Source organism: Pipistrellus hanaki (assembly GCF_964339955.1).
Source record: "Pipistrellus hanaki genome assembly, chromosome: 13".
Lineage (NCBI taxonomy): Eukaryota > Metazoa > Chordata > Mammalia > Chiroptera > Vespertilionidae > Pipistrellus > Pipistrellus hanaki.
In genome coordinates this window covers 59,654,236-59,668,431 of record NC_140515.1, presented here as the reverse complement: position 1 = coordinate 59,668,431, position 14,196 = coordinate 59,654,236, and the positions used below count along the sequence as shown (strand labels likewise).

General features: G+C 50.2%; 1 protein-coding gene across 2 annotated transcripts in view; it reads right to left on the bottom strand.

Annotated features, from left to right (window-relative positions):
• The window catches only part of SMARCC1 (SWI/SNF related BAF chromatin remodeling complex subunit C1), a 63,635-nt gene extending 50,958 nt beyond the window's left edge, over positions 1 to 12,677 (bottom strand). Inside the window, exons 1-5 of one of the 2 annotated variants that reach the window (XM_084901635.1) lie at positions 12,431 to 12,677; positions 8,937 to 9,056; positions 4,158 to 4,243; positions 3,446 to 3,527; positions 1,668 to 1,760 (exon numbers count right to left, since the gene is read on the bottom strand). In XM_084901635.1, coding sequence (XP_084757761.1) covers positions 1,668 to 1,760; positions 3,446 to 3,527; positions 4,158 to 4,243; positions 8,937 to 9,056; positions 12,431 to 12,628 — 579 coding nt within the window. In that variant the 5' untranslated portion in view covers positions 12,629 to 12,677. The remainder of the gene's footprint in view (positions 1 to 1,667; positions 1,761 to 3,445; positions 3,528 to 4,157; positions 4,244 to 8,936; positions 9,057 to 12,430) is intronic. The other variant, XM_084901634.1, reaches the window with a different exon arrangement.
• Between the last annotated feature and the right edge of the window lie 1,519 nt (positions 12,678 to 14,196).

Below are 14,196 nucleotides of genomic sequence, written 5' to 3'. Positions count from 1 at the left end.
ATGCTCACCCAAAGACATATTTTTATTAATTTTATTTTTTAAATATAGATTTCTATTGATTTCAGAGGAGGGAGAGGGAGAGAAATAGAAGCATCAATGATGAGAATCATGGATCAGCTGCTTCCTGCACACCTCACAATGGGGATTGAGCCTGCAAACCGAGCATGTGCCCTGAATGGGAACTGAACCGTGACCTTCTGGTTCGCAGGTTGATGCTCAACCACTGAGTCACGCTGGCTGGCTATTTTATTAATTTTAGAGAGGGGGAAGAGGAGGGGGAAGGAGAGGGAGACATATCAGTTGCTTCCCGAATGTGTTCTACCAACAATCAAACCTGCAACCTACACGTGTCCTAACTGGGACTCAAATCCGCAACCTTTCAGTATGTGGACATAGTTAACAGATGCAATGAGCTAAGGAGGGTGACAGATACACTGTGACCAATCAATGGAGTTGCTAATACACTTTAAATGCTTGAGCAAAGGTTTGATTGAGTATTCAGCCCCGTCCTAAGCAGTTTGGCTCAGTGGATAGTGGATAGAGCGTCGGTCTGCGGACTGAAGGGTCCCAGGTTCGGAATGGGCACACGCCCAGGCTCTGGGCTTGATCCCCAGTGGGGAGCGTGCAGGAGGCATCTGATCAATGATTCTCTCTCTTCACTGACATTTCTCTCCCTTCTTCTCTGAAATCAATAAAAATACATTTTTAAAAGGGGTATTTAATAATGGTCCTAGCATTAGCTTTTAAGGTTTCCCCTCTAGGAGTCTATGAAACCGGATCTGTTACATCCATCTGAGGTTGCCCTAAAACAATCACTAAAGTAAGATTTCTTAGGAACTAGGGCAACTAAGTGTTCAGTATAAACTGAAGGCAAGCCCTAACCGATTCGGCTCAGTGGATAGAGCATCGGCCTGTGGACTGAAGGGTCCTGGGTTTGATTCCAATCAAGGGCATATGCCAGGATTGTGGGCTTGATCCCCGGTAGGGGGTGTGCAGGAGGCAGCCAATCAATGATTCTCATAAATGATGTTTCTTCTCTCTCTCTTCCTATCTAAAATCAATAAACATATATTTAACAAAAATAAATAACTGTAGGCAAATATATGAACTTTTCCCAGGATGCTTTGGTAGCAATTAAATGCTACTCTAGAACATAAACATATATTAAATCGTCCCATACTACACCTTAAACTTTCACAATATTACATGTCTATGACATCATCCCAGTAATGCCAGGAGGAAATGCTAGGCTCAGCTAAGAACTGGAGGGAGGAAGGAGGAAAGAACGTGGTACTGCAAGAACCCGAAAGAGGAAAGCTCTCACTTAGGCAGACCTGCAACCTACACGTGTCCTAACTGGGACTCAAACCCGGAGTAACACCAGAAAGAGGAAAGCTTCCTCTTAAGGCAGACAGGAGTACACACCAGAAAGAGGAGAGCTCTCACTAAGGCAGACAGGAGTAACACCAGAAAGAGGAGAGCTCTCACTAAGGCAGACAGGAGTACACACCAGAAAGAGGAAAGCTTCCATTTAAGGCAGACAGGAGTAACACCAGAAAGAGGAGAGCTCTCACTAAGGCAGACAGGAGTAACACCAGAAGACACTAAGGCGGGGACTGGCAAGACCTTTCCTGCCGCCCAGGCTTCTGAGGGGTCGTGTCTATTACCTGATGTCGTTTGATAATATCTTTCAATTTGTTGGCCAACTTCAGGTCAATGTCTGGAATGAGGTAGATGTTGGGTCTGGTCAGACAATTGCTCTGAGAAAGAAAGAACAGATTTTTAAATTCTCTTGGTTTTAAAATAATGTTGTATTATTTATGCATCATCCTAATGGCAAAAGTTGGCACTCGGAGCCAGGCTGCTTGAAATGGGAGCTGTGCTCTGTGTGGAGAGGAACTTCCATGTCCATGGAAAACCCAGGTGCTCACCAGCCTCCCAGGACATTCAGGTCCCTGAACTGCACCAGGTACATCTGGACAAAAGATGCTGAGAGTGAGGACCTAGAGAGAGTCATCATCTTCTTCATGAAGGTACCAAAGTGACACATCAATGCTCTCGCCAGTTTCGCCAAACACACCTTGAGTCTAATGTGCTATTTTCACCTACACCTCCTGTTGGCCGGGGGAGGTGTATATTCAATTTGGCTCATTATGTAAATTACTTAAAATTATTCAAGATTGAGTATTATAGCTCTTTCCCCTCTATTTCTAATCTTACAAACATAATTGATTAAAATATTCCAATTTGCCGAAACCGGTTTGGCTCAGCGGTAGAGCATCGGTCTGCGGACTGAAAGGTCCCAGGTTCGATTCCAGTCAAGGGCATGTATGTTGGTTGTGGGCACATCCCCGGTAGGGGGTGTGCAGGAGGCAGCTGGTCGATGTTTCTCTCTCATTGACGTTTCTAGCTCTCTAGCTCCCTTCCTCTCTCTAAAAAATCAATAAAATATATTAAAAAAAATATATATATATATATTTCTATTTGCCGAAACCAGTTTGGCTCAGAGGATAAGAGCGTCAGCTTGCGGACTGAAGGGTCCTGAGTTCAATTCTAGTCAAGGGCATGTACCTTGGTTGCGGGCACATCCCTGGTAGGGGGCATGCAAAAGGCAGCTGATCGTCAGGACTGGTTTGGCTCAATGGATAGAGCGTCGGCTTGGGGACTGAAGGGTCCCGGGTTCGATTCCGGTCAAGGGCATGTACCTTGGTTGCGGGCATATCCCCAGTAGGGGGTGTGCAAGAGGCAGCTGATCGATGACTCTCATTGATGTTTCTGGCTCTCTATCCCTCTCCCTTCCTCTCTGTACAAAAATCAATAAAATATATATTTTTAAAAATATTCCTATTAACTCCCCAAACCATCACCAAAAGTCAACCAACCAACAAAAAACCCTCAGTTACTCCCCTCGCTTATGGTCTATGAGACACCTTCCGGCATTAAGCCACTGATAAGACCCATCTATTTCTGCCACAGGCCCTGCCCCCCAGGAAGGCTATTCAATGGCCACCACAAATACCACTCAACAAAACACTTGGAAAGAAAATTAAGTGTTCTCTCCAGGTTATAATCTAGTAGGGGAAACAAAACCTATTGTCATGGCACAACCATGAAACAAATCCAAAGAAAATCACTGTATAAACAAATGACTAGTAGAATGAGAGAGTATTTATATCAAATTTGAGAGATTCAAGCAATGGGTTTGGTAAAATCAATAAAAAAAAAATCATAGATAATTTCACCACAAGTTTAAGGTCAATATTCTATAAATGACAAGTTTTAGTCATATTTTATATCTCTAATCCCCCTAAATCCAAGAGTAACAGAACAGTAGATTTCAGAACATTTTTCTTCCTTTGATTTTTTGACAACTTAATGAAGATAATCTTAGAACTGGAAGTATATCCCAGGGAAGAAATTGGAATAATTTAACTTTCCCAGTTACCTGCACCAATGTTTTTTCAATATTCATAAACATCTCAACATTACGATCCATTCGGGACGGATTCTGTAGATCAAACCTCCGCCTAAAAAACAAGGTAATGGTTAGCTTGTCTCCCGTCTTCAACAAAAGTGAAAGCTTGGCTGCAGCATTCCATGCAAATGAGGTGGATGGGCTTGGAGATTATGATAAAACAACACGAAATACACAGGGTTTCTCTGTCATGTGAAGGAGCATGTGAACACCTAAAAGGTCCAATTTTGACATTAAGATCCACTCCAGCAAAAGGAAGTACCTGTTCTATGAAATATCCTGTTTTCCTTAAACCGAAGAGATTTTACATCAGACAGAAAGTAGCCCCCAGAACCAGGGGCAGTAATCCTAAAAGCATCTGTTCACATTCAATCTCTGCTCTTTGAGACTGCTGTTGTCGTAAATGTGGAAAAACATCTTTTCCCCTTCCCTTTAAACCTTCCCCAGTGTCCTCACACCGTGCCGCTTTGGTGCTGTCTTCACTGATTCGTAGTCATTTTCATAGGGTTAAACCGTTACAAGCTTGAATGCTTCCCCATATTTTTCCTTCAACAATTATTCAATCACTTCGCTCGTGTCCACTTTCATCCCAGGGAGGGTGTAGCCTCGTGCCTGAGAGTGGGGCTGGGGAGCCGAACTTCTACGTCGCATCAAACATGTAAGTACTCAAAGACGTACTTACCAGCCCTGGTCATTCTTATACTTGTAAGCAGCCCCAAGAATGTGACACAAGGCACCTCCAGCTTTGAAATCCATGAAACATTTAGCCTAAAATGATACAAATTATACATGAAAAAAATAAAAGTTCTGAAAAAATTACTTAGGTCTGAATTCTATAAGTAAACTCAAAGATATAAACAACTTCTTAAATACTTTCTGGAAAAAATTGCAATATAAAGAAAAATTTCCAAAATTGCCTAAAAATATTTCTTTTCAAATTCAATTAACGTATTACCCTTAAGTAAACTCTGTAAAATACAAGATTTACAAAAAATACATCAAGTCCAGCCAGTGTGGGTCTGTGGTTGAACACTGACCTATGAACCAGGAGGTCCTAGTGGTTTGATTCCCAGTCAGAGCATATGCCTGGGGTGCAGGCTCTACTCCGGGTGTGTGTGTGTGTGTGTGTGTATGGGGACGGGCAATCGGTATTTCTCATCATTGGTATTTCTATCTCCCTTCCTCTCTAAAATCAATAAAAATATATATATTTTGAAAAAGATCCCCAAAGATGTAGCAGAATAAAAAACAAAGAGGGACGCTCAGCATACTTTGAGGATTCTTACACCCTGCATAAAAATGGATTTAGCTGAAACCAGTTTGGCTCAATGGATAGAGCGTCGGCTTGGGGACTGAAGGGTCCCGGGTTCGATTCCGGTCAAGGGCATGTACCTTGGTTGCGGGCAGCTGATCGATGTTTCTCTTTCATCGATGTTTCTAACTCTCTATCCCTCACCCTTCCTCTCTGTGAAAAATCAATAAAATATATTATAAATAAATAAATGGACAACAGAAGTCCTACCTGGTGTGGCTCAGTGGATAGAAGGGTCCCAGGTTCAATTCCAGTCAAGGCCACAAGCTCAGGTTGCTAGATCCTCAGAAGGGGGAATACAGGAGGCAGCCTATCGATGATTCTCATCATTGAAATCAATAAAATATTTTTTAAATATATTTTATTGATTTTTTTTTTTACAGAGAGGAAGGGAGAGGGATAGACAGTTAGAAACATGGACCAGCTGCCTCCTGCACACCACCCACTGGGGATGTGCCCGCAACCAATGTACATGCCCTTCACCGGAATCGAACCTGGGACCTTTCATCTGCAGACCGACGCTCTATCCATTGAGCCAAACCGGTTTTGGCGAAATCAATAAAATATTTTTGGGGAAAAAGACAAAGAGGTACCAAAACCTGAGCTTCCCAGAGCGGCAAGAGCCTGCTCACGGGCGGTCTCAGCAGCTGCACCTAGAGCCGGCCAGGCAGCTGAGCAGCGGCTTCGGCTCCCTGCTGCGACACACAGCTCCGAGGCGCGGTCCACCTGGGCAGCTCCGCTGGAGCTCCACCTCACCTCCTTCTGGAGGGACAGAGTGGTGCCGTCCCTTTATGGCCCGCCTGAAATTCTGCTGACAGAACGAAACCTGGAACAGCTAAGTCTGACTACAATACCTAAAAGCGCTTTAAATTTGTGCCAGTGTCACTACTTCTTTCACTTACGAACTAATGACAAGGTAGCGCTGACAAGGAGGGGAGGCCCTGGCCAGGTGGCTAGCTCAGTTGGTTAAGAGCGTTGGCCCGATTCTCTAAGGTTGTGGGTTCGATGCCCAGTCAGGGCACATACAAGAATCAACCAATGAATGCATAAATAAGTGGAACAACCAATTTCTCTCACAAATTTAAAAAAATATTTTTTTATTGATGTCAGAGAGGAAGAGGGAGAGGTAGAAACATCAATGATGAGAATCATTGACCAGCTGCCTCCTGCACACCCCCCACTGGGGATCCAGCCCACAACCCAAGCATGTGCCCTGATCAGCAATTGAACCATGGCCTCCTAGTTCATAAGCTGACGCACAACTATTGAGCCTCGTCAGCTCAATTTTTTTACATAAAAAAAAAAAAACAGGGGGAGGGTAGATAACCTGTTTATAATGTGTGTGTGTGTGTGTGTGTGCGTGTGGGCTGAGCACACGTGTTAATAATGCCACTCTTTGGCCTGTTCACCAGAAATGACTAGGTCAGAAAATCAATGGGAGGAGTGAATCAAGGAGCAGAAAGTTCCAACAAACCAAAGCACTTCAAGGGAATTCCAGCAGCTTCAAACCCTGAAAACAATTCTGGGGGAACATCACTTCGACTCCAGAATCTTTTTACCTCGCAAGTATGACAACAATCAAATAATCCCCAAGTTTACTGTTTATTTTAACTGCTTTTGAGTTTAAAATAGTGCTTTCTAGACATAGTTCCCAATTTCATTAGTAAGAGAAATTATAACAGTTGATCCTTGAACGTGAGGGTTAGGAGCACTGACCCCACCCCACCCCCCATTGAAAATCTGCATGTAATTTTAGACTCGCTGCAAACTTAATGGCCTACTGTTGACCAAAAGCCTTACCAACAACATAAGCAGTCCATCAGCACATGTTTAGTATGTCACATGTATTACACACTGTGTTCTCACAGTAGAGCAAGCTAGAGGAAGACCAAGCTGTGAGCCTGCTCCTTTCATGCTGGGCTAGCGATCTTTTTAAAAAGGCAGAACGCCTTTTCCCACGTGACGAATATGTGTGTGCTGGGCCTGCCCAGGTCCCGAGCCTGGAGGATTACAGAGCGAGTTTTTACCGTTCATGTGCCTGCCTCGGTGACGCTTCCCCCGTTAGTATCAGACAGCACGCACCATGCTGGCCGCTGTTCCACCCCGGCCTGATTTAGGTTAGTTACCAAGTTCCGCTGAACTCTCACTCCGGTACTGTTTATTCCCGAGAAAGGAAAGCACGGAGGTAAACAGCTGACACGGTTCACTCACACCTCTTGGCTTTACCGTCTCACAGCCCCTCTTACCGCCCCCCATCCGCCCACGTGGGAAGGCTGCACGCCCCGGAGGAGAGGACATCTGGCCCGGCGCTGAGCCACGGGTTATTTTTAAACGGGTTTGTGCTCAAAATACTCCTCCCGCCGTGAGTGCGGACAGCTGGGCTGCCCCGCGCCTGCTCGGGAGCCGGTCCTCTGGCTCTCCCCGCAGCGCCAAGGTCGAAGGCGCCAGTCACCCTCATCTCTTTGTTCTGCAACGTCTCCCGTTCCTCCCTGTGCTCTCGGACCCCCCTCCCCCGGGGCTGTCACAGCTCCTCGCTGGCATGAGGCAGCAGCCTCTCCGTGGAAAACCGCTGGGTCAAAGCCTGTCTCAGCAGCCCCCTCAGCCTGGGAGACCGGACGCCCACAGCTGAGGAGCCACCTCTGCTCTCCGCCTGCCGTCCCGTGTCTGCAGGGGGCGGCCCAGCCTGGTGCCTGGCTCTAGCCCTCTGCCCGCTGTGCTGTGCTCAGCGCTCCCTCGGGGCGCCACCTGCAACAGCTGAACTCCCCGCAAGCTCAGGCCGCCCCGTCCATGCTGGCGTCACCCTGGCTCCTCCGCGGCGCCCCCGAGGCACCCCCTCACCTTCAGACTCGGGGCCAAGGCCCTCCCCGGGAAAGCCCTTCCCCTTTCCTGTGATGTGCACAGCTCACCGAGCTGAGCCCGAGGACACACGATGCCTGCATTATCCTGTGAATTCTCACACAACTTGGGACATGATCAAATGTTTAGTATTTGCTGAGCTCAAATCAATGACGAAAGCAGCATTTTTTAGTAAGTGTTGCTAGATAACCAGATAACCACATGGAAAAAGATAAACTAGCCCTGACCAGTTTGGCTCAGTGGATAGAGTGTCGGAATGCGAACTGAAGGATCCCAGGTTCGATTCCGGTCTAGGGCATGTACCTTGGTTGTGAGCACATCCTCAGTAGGGGGTGTGCAGGAGGCAGCTGATAGATGTTTCTCTCTCATCAATGTTTCTAACTCTCTATCTCTCTCTCTTTCTCTCTGTGAAAAATCAATAAAATATATTAAAACAAACAAAAAATGGAGGGCCTTAGCTGGTTTGGCTCAGTGGAAAGAACGTCGGGTCCCGGATTCAACCTCAGTGAAGGGCACAGGCCTGGGTTGCAGGCTCAGTCCCCAGTAAGGGACAGGCAGGGGGCAGGCAATCAGTGGTTCTCTCTCATCATTGATGTTTCTATCTCTCTCCCTCTCCCTTCTCTGAAATTAAAAAAAAGTATAGTTAAAAAAAAAAAAAAAAAAAGGGAGGAGACGCAAAATCAATAGATTTTTTTACTACAAAATGTTGAGAGTAAAACCTACAGATTTCAAATGAAAATAAAATAACCCAGTATTTCTTATCAAGCCAAATTATCAGTCAAAATACCAATTGCAAGCGGAAACCGGTTTGGCTATGTGGATAGAATGTCAGCCTACGGACTGAACGGTCTCAGGTTCGATTCCGGTCAAGGGCATGTACCTTGGTTGCGGGCACATCCCCAGTAGGGGGTGTGCAAGAGGCAGCTGATCGATGATTCTCTCTCATGGATGTTTCTAACTCTATATCCCTCTCTCTTCCTCTCTGTAAAAAAATCAATAAAATATATATTTTTAAAAATACCAATTGCAAGAGCATAATTATATTCTCACACAAGCGCAAGAGAATTCCACCTACAGATATAAAAGCTCCACTGCACAGTGGTCTAGCCACAAGAACTGAATTGGAAGAAGGAAGACCTGGCACAGCAGAAACTACAAGAAAAGGACAACACAGCACAACATCCACAGCCAAGTCTCCATGGTAACCGCCCCCTGTTCCACCAGCAGTAATGACCCCGAAGACGCCCCAGTTCAGCGGCCAGCGCCCAGCTGCGGGCGGAGGGCGGCACTCACCGGGAGCTTGGTGAAGGCCGGGTTGGCGACGTGCTTCCCGAAGGCGTCCTCCTGGAACTGCAGGAGCTGCACCACCAGCCCCGCCAGCGTCTTATTGGTGGGCGCATCCGCGTGGACGTACTGCAAGGAGAGACCGGGCTCAAAGCCTGGGCCGACCGGCGACCGGTGGTGTAACTTCCAGCCGAGGGTGCTCAATCCCCGCCTGGGCCAGGGCGCATGCGGGAGGCAACCCCGTCTCTCACACCGATTGGCCAAACTTTCCAGGAAACCTAACGGCTTACAGATATACTTCACCTCCAACCTATCTGGTTGACTCAATGGGAGATCAGTAAAATGTTATAACCTGGAAGCCACCCAGAAACTATGGACAGAAACAGCTCATCTTCATCCGAGTGGTCAATACCACAAAGGCAGCTCAGGGAGGGAAGGAGGGAGGGAGGTCCCCCCCATGGCTTCCTCTGCTGGAAAGCGGTCGCCTCCTGGGGACTCCCTCCTGGGGACTCCCTCCTGGGGACTCCCTCCTGGGGACTCCCTCCTGGGCCGGATGCAGCTCATTCCCGGTTAAAAAGAATTCACTCTCGTCTGCAACTGGAGACTGAATTCGAAGCCCAGCATCTGACCAGACTGGGAACGGAACGGAACCGAACCTTGTGGTGCACAGGACGACAGCCAACCAGCCAGGGCTGCAAACACCATCGACCCTCGTCAGCACTCATTGGTGCCGACCTTGTTTTTATTGCTGGGCATTAATTGCTGTCACTACTGGAAAAGTTTTAAAATGGGTCTGAAGTCTATACAAAGACCCTTGCAAAATATAATTAAAGCACCTGTTATACCTTTAAAAAAAGGGGGGGGGGGGACTAGACTACGGCTCACTCTGGTGTTGCTAAGCCAAACTTACCTCAAAGCCTAAGTGAATAGGTTGCTATACTCATCTGTTCCCTCACTGAACAAACATTTACTAACACCTAAGGGCATTTAGGAAATGAGAACAATGCCAAGTTCTCTTTCACGCCATCGCGGGTTTTACAGGCAGGTGTCTATGTTCATCTTTTCCACAAATTGTGATTTCCTTAAAGAGAGGGTGTAGGCCCCCAACCCCCCAAAAAAGGACTAGAAAACAAGAGGGCGGGACTCACTGAATCCCACATCTGCCACCCTAACTGTAATCTTAGAGAAACTACTTAGATCTGGAGCTGTGGGCTCTCACGTGTGAAACGAAGCCAGCAATGCCGAGCTCCAGGCCCGCTGTGAGGACTTAGGTGAGCTATGTTTCAGGTGCCTGGATGCGCAGATGCTCAGCTGTTCACTGGCTGCATGGGAAGGCCCGTCAATAAAAAGGGGACTACCCATGGCGGGTAAGGACACATATGTCATGCCTCAATCAATCAATCAATCAATCAATAAATGGTCATGTGTACTCCATACAGGTGCTGAGACCTGTATCAACCTGAAAATGCAGTTCAAATGCAATAGAAAAGTCTGTTGTTAGAACCATCAATGTGTCCAAGTAAAGACACAGTGTGTACAGAACAAGCGAAGACCTGGTCAATGCTTTCACCACTCCAACATGGCTCTCAGAAGCTGACAGGATTGAGGCCGTTGGTTCAGTTGTGAACTTGAGGCCCAATAGATATGCTCTGGCTTTAAGAAACCCGAGAAACCAAACCCAATTCTGACTGTGTCTTTAAGTCTCAGGGAAACAGAGCCAGCTTTAACCACTGGCCTCAACACTCTGGTACAAACCCTTCCCTCAGCCTCACCCAATCAAATCTCTGAAGGATTATCCAAACCTAAGCTACTCTCTTAAAATTGGAATCAAACAGATGCTCAGAGTTTGAAAAGGTAGAAATTATTATTGTTATTTCCCTTTCTTTTCCCCTTCCCTGATATTTTATTTGAACAATCCTATGGGAATCACAAATTACCTTAGAAATATTACTCAAGTCTTTTTGTTAAAGCTACATCGACAAAGTAATGCATTATATGTCAATTATATCTCAGTAAAATAGGGGTGGGGGAGAATCTAGGGAGAAAAAAAAATTGAGGAACATTGTATTTAAGACCAAAGCACTGGTTGCAGGGCACATGATAAAAAATTTAATAATATATATCCAATCCCCTTAGCCACTTCCAGAAACTCTAGTGCCTCCACAAAAAGTGGCCAATTTATCATTACACAAGAGAGAGCAATATTCTTACCTACTTACACGTAGATTAAAAAAAAAAAAAAATCGAAGGGGGGGGGGGGAACAATGGTAAAATATGTACACGGATAATAATTTAATTTAAAAATTAAATAATTAGAAAAATTTACAATCCCAAATGTGACTCCAAAATTCCAGGAAAAACAAAAAATTGAAGCATCTAAAAACATTCGGTAAGTAATAACACACATGTAATCTGTCACTTCCTAAACGTCACCTAGGAGACTGTCCCTTCTGGAAGCACCAGTGTGATCGCCAAAGCACACCCAGGTCCCTGCCCTGCCCCCCACACACCTTCCAACACGGACTGCCTCAGTGCGCTGTGCACCCCAAGCAAACACAGGGTGCCCCCAAACGTGCACACAGGTGGGTGTTTGTTAACCACACGCGCTGAACGGCCTGTTACCATTCAGCTCACTTCCCCCGAGGGAGCTGTCAGCTGTGCGTGCGTGTTTTCGGGGCGCCCTGTCGATGCCTGGTCTGCCGGTCTCCTCCTCCACTCGGCAGTTACTGACCGAGCGGCCCCGGAGGGCGGGCGGCGGGGGCAGGGTCACTCTGCACCGCGCGGGCCGGGGAGGGCGCCGCCGCCGCGGGGTCCGGGGGGAGGGCAGGGGGAGAGGAGCCCGGAAAGCCGGGGCAGAGGGCGTGTGTCTGGCCGGCTGCACCCTCACCCCTTCCGAGGGCGGCACCCAACACCCACCCGCGGAGACGCGGAACGGACCCCGGTGACGACCCAGGCGCTCAGCCGCTCCTCTCAACGCCCGACTCCGCCCCGCGGCCAGAGGCGGCGACGGAGCACGGAGCTCACTGACCGCGGGCGGAGGGGGCCTCCCCGCGGAGGGTCCCTCCCGGGAGGCCCCGCTGGGCAGCAGCGGGTGTGGGTGCACCCGGGCCCGGCGCCCCGAGACCCGAGGGCCCCGTGAGCACCGCCCGTTCCCGTCCCGTCCCGTCCCGCCGGGGCCTCCGCCGCGGCGTCCGCCTTCCGAGCGCGGCGGGCGCGGGCTCCCCGGCAACAGGTAGGAGGCCGCGGCTCCGAACAAAAAGCAGCCGCTCTCCTCAGCGTTTCCGCCACCGTCGTTCCCGCCTCAGGCGGCCCCGGAGCCCGGAGCCCAGGAGCCCCGCGGGCGGGACGCGCGGCGGAGGCCGCCCGGGGGCGTGGCGAGCCGGCCCGGCGCGGCCTTTGTTGTCCCTCGTGGCGCGCGGGGGGAGGGGCGGCCCGGGCCCGCGAGGCCCGCAGCCCCGGGCCCCGCCGCGCGGCCCCGGCCCCGGCCCGGCGCGCGGACCCACCTTCTTGTAGTGCTTGCCCAGCCACACGCGCACCGAGTCCAGCTGGGACACCGTGTCCGGGCTCTCCCAGAACTTGCCGGCCGGGCCCCCGTCCTTCCGCCGGGACGCCGCCAGGCCCGCCGCCACCGCCGCGCCGCCCGCCCCAGCGCCGCCCGCCGCCGCCCCCGGCCCGCCGCCGCCGCCTGCTGCCGCGGCCATCGTCGCCGTCCGCCGTCCCCACCGCCCGGCCCGCCCCGGCCCGCGCGGCGTGCCCCGTCCCCACTCGCGCGCGCGCGCAGCCGCCGCCGCCTCCGGCCCCGCCCAGCCAACCCGCTTCCGGCGCTGCCCTGGCCCCGCCCTTTACCCCCGCCGGCGCCCTAACCGCCGGGAGCGCGCACACGCGCAGACGCAGCCCTCGCGCCCGACGAGGGGCGGGGCTTCGGGGGAGGGGCGGGGCCTCGGAGCAGCCCGGCTTCCGGCGCCTTCGGCTCACGTAGGTCGTGGCTGCGTTCCGCGGCCGCCGCCCGCCCCGGCCTCGGCGGGACCGGCTCCTTCCGGGTTCCTGTGTCGGGTTCTGTGTCCACGGCTGCGTGGAGGTCTCCGTCGTCGCTGGCCCCGCCAGAAAGCACAGGGCTGGGAAGAAGCTCCGAGGGGACAGCCCGGTTAGGGAGTCGGGTGCAGGTCGGGAACCCCCTCAAAGATGGGGATCTCCGCCCGCCCCGTTCGCCCTGGCCCGTGGGCTCCAGGTGGCCCGGGCCTCCGTCCGCAGCCATCAGGGCCAGCGGCTTCGCGCCTTCCTCTCCTGCGGCTGCTGATGGTGCCTCAGGGCCTTCGCACCGGCTGTTCCAGACCTGCCGCTCTTCCCTCTGATCGTCACTCATGCTTTCAAATGCATAGTTTAGCAGTGGTTGGTCAACAAACTCAATAGTCAACAGAGCCCAATATCAACAATACAATGATTAAAATTTATTTTGAGCCAAAACCAGTTTGGCTCAGTGGATAGAGCATCGGCCTGCAGACTGAAGGGTCCCAGGTTCGATTCAGGTCAAGGGCACTTACATTGGTTGCAGGCACATCCCCAATAGGGGGTGTGCAAGAGGCAGCTGATCGATGATTCTTTCTCATCTATGTTTCTAACTATCCCTCTCCCTTTCTCTCTGTGGAAAATCAATACTATATATTTTTTAATTTCTTTTGAGAGCCAAATGTTTTAAACTTCTAACGCCACTTCTTCAAAATAGACTCGCCCAGGCCGTGATATTTTGTGGAAGAGCCACACTCAAGGGGCCAAAGAACCGCATGGGGCTCGAGAGCCTCAGTTTGCCGACCACTGGCTTAGAGGAACTTCAGAAAAGTGATCCCTACAATCTTTTTTTCTTTTTTAAGAGAAAGTGTATTTAGAAAGTTACGGGCCAGTTTCAATCTAGGAACCAGGAGGTCACGCTTCGATTCTGGTCAAGGGCACATGCTCCGTGCAGGCCGTGCAGGAGGCAGCCGATGATTCTCATCATTGAAGTTTCTCTCTGAAATCAATTAAAATATGTTTTTTAAAAAGGCTCAGAGGCTGCAGGAGTGAGCCTGCCATAGACTCAGGAAACAAGTCACAGAAGCAGAAGGGTGCTCGGGGCCTAGGAGAGAGGCATGGGTGAGCACGTGGGGGGGCACGGGGCAGGGAAAGGCCAGGCCCTGCTCCAGAGAGGGGGGCGGGCCACACACCTGAACAGCTGAACAGCCCCCACACCCTCTCTGGCCCTGCCACGTTCTGGTCTGTTTTTTTTTTGTTTTTT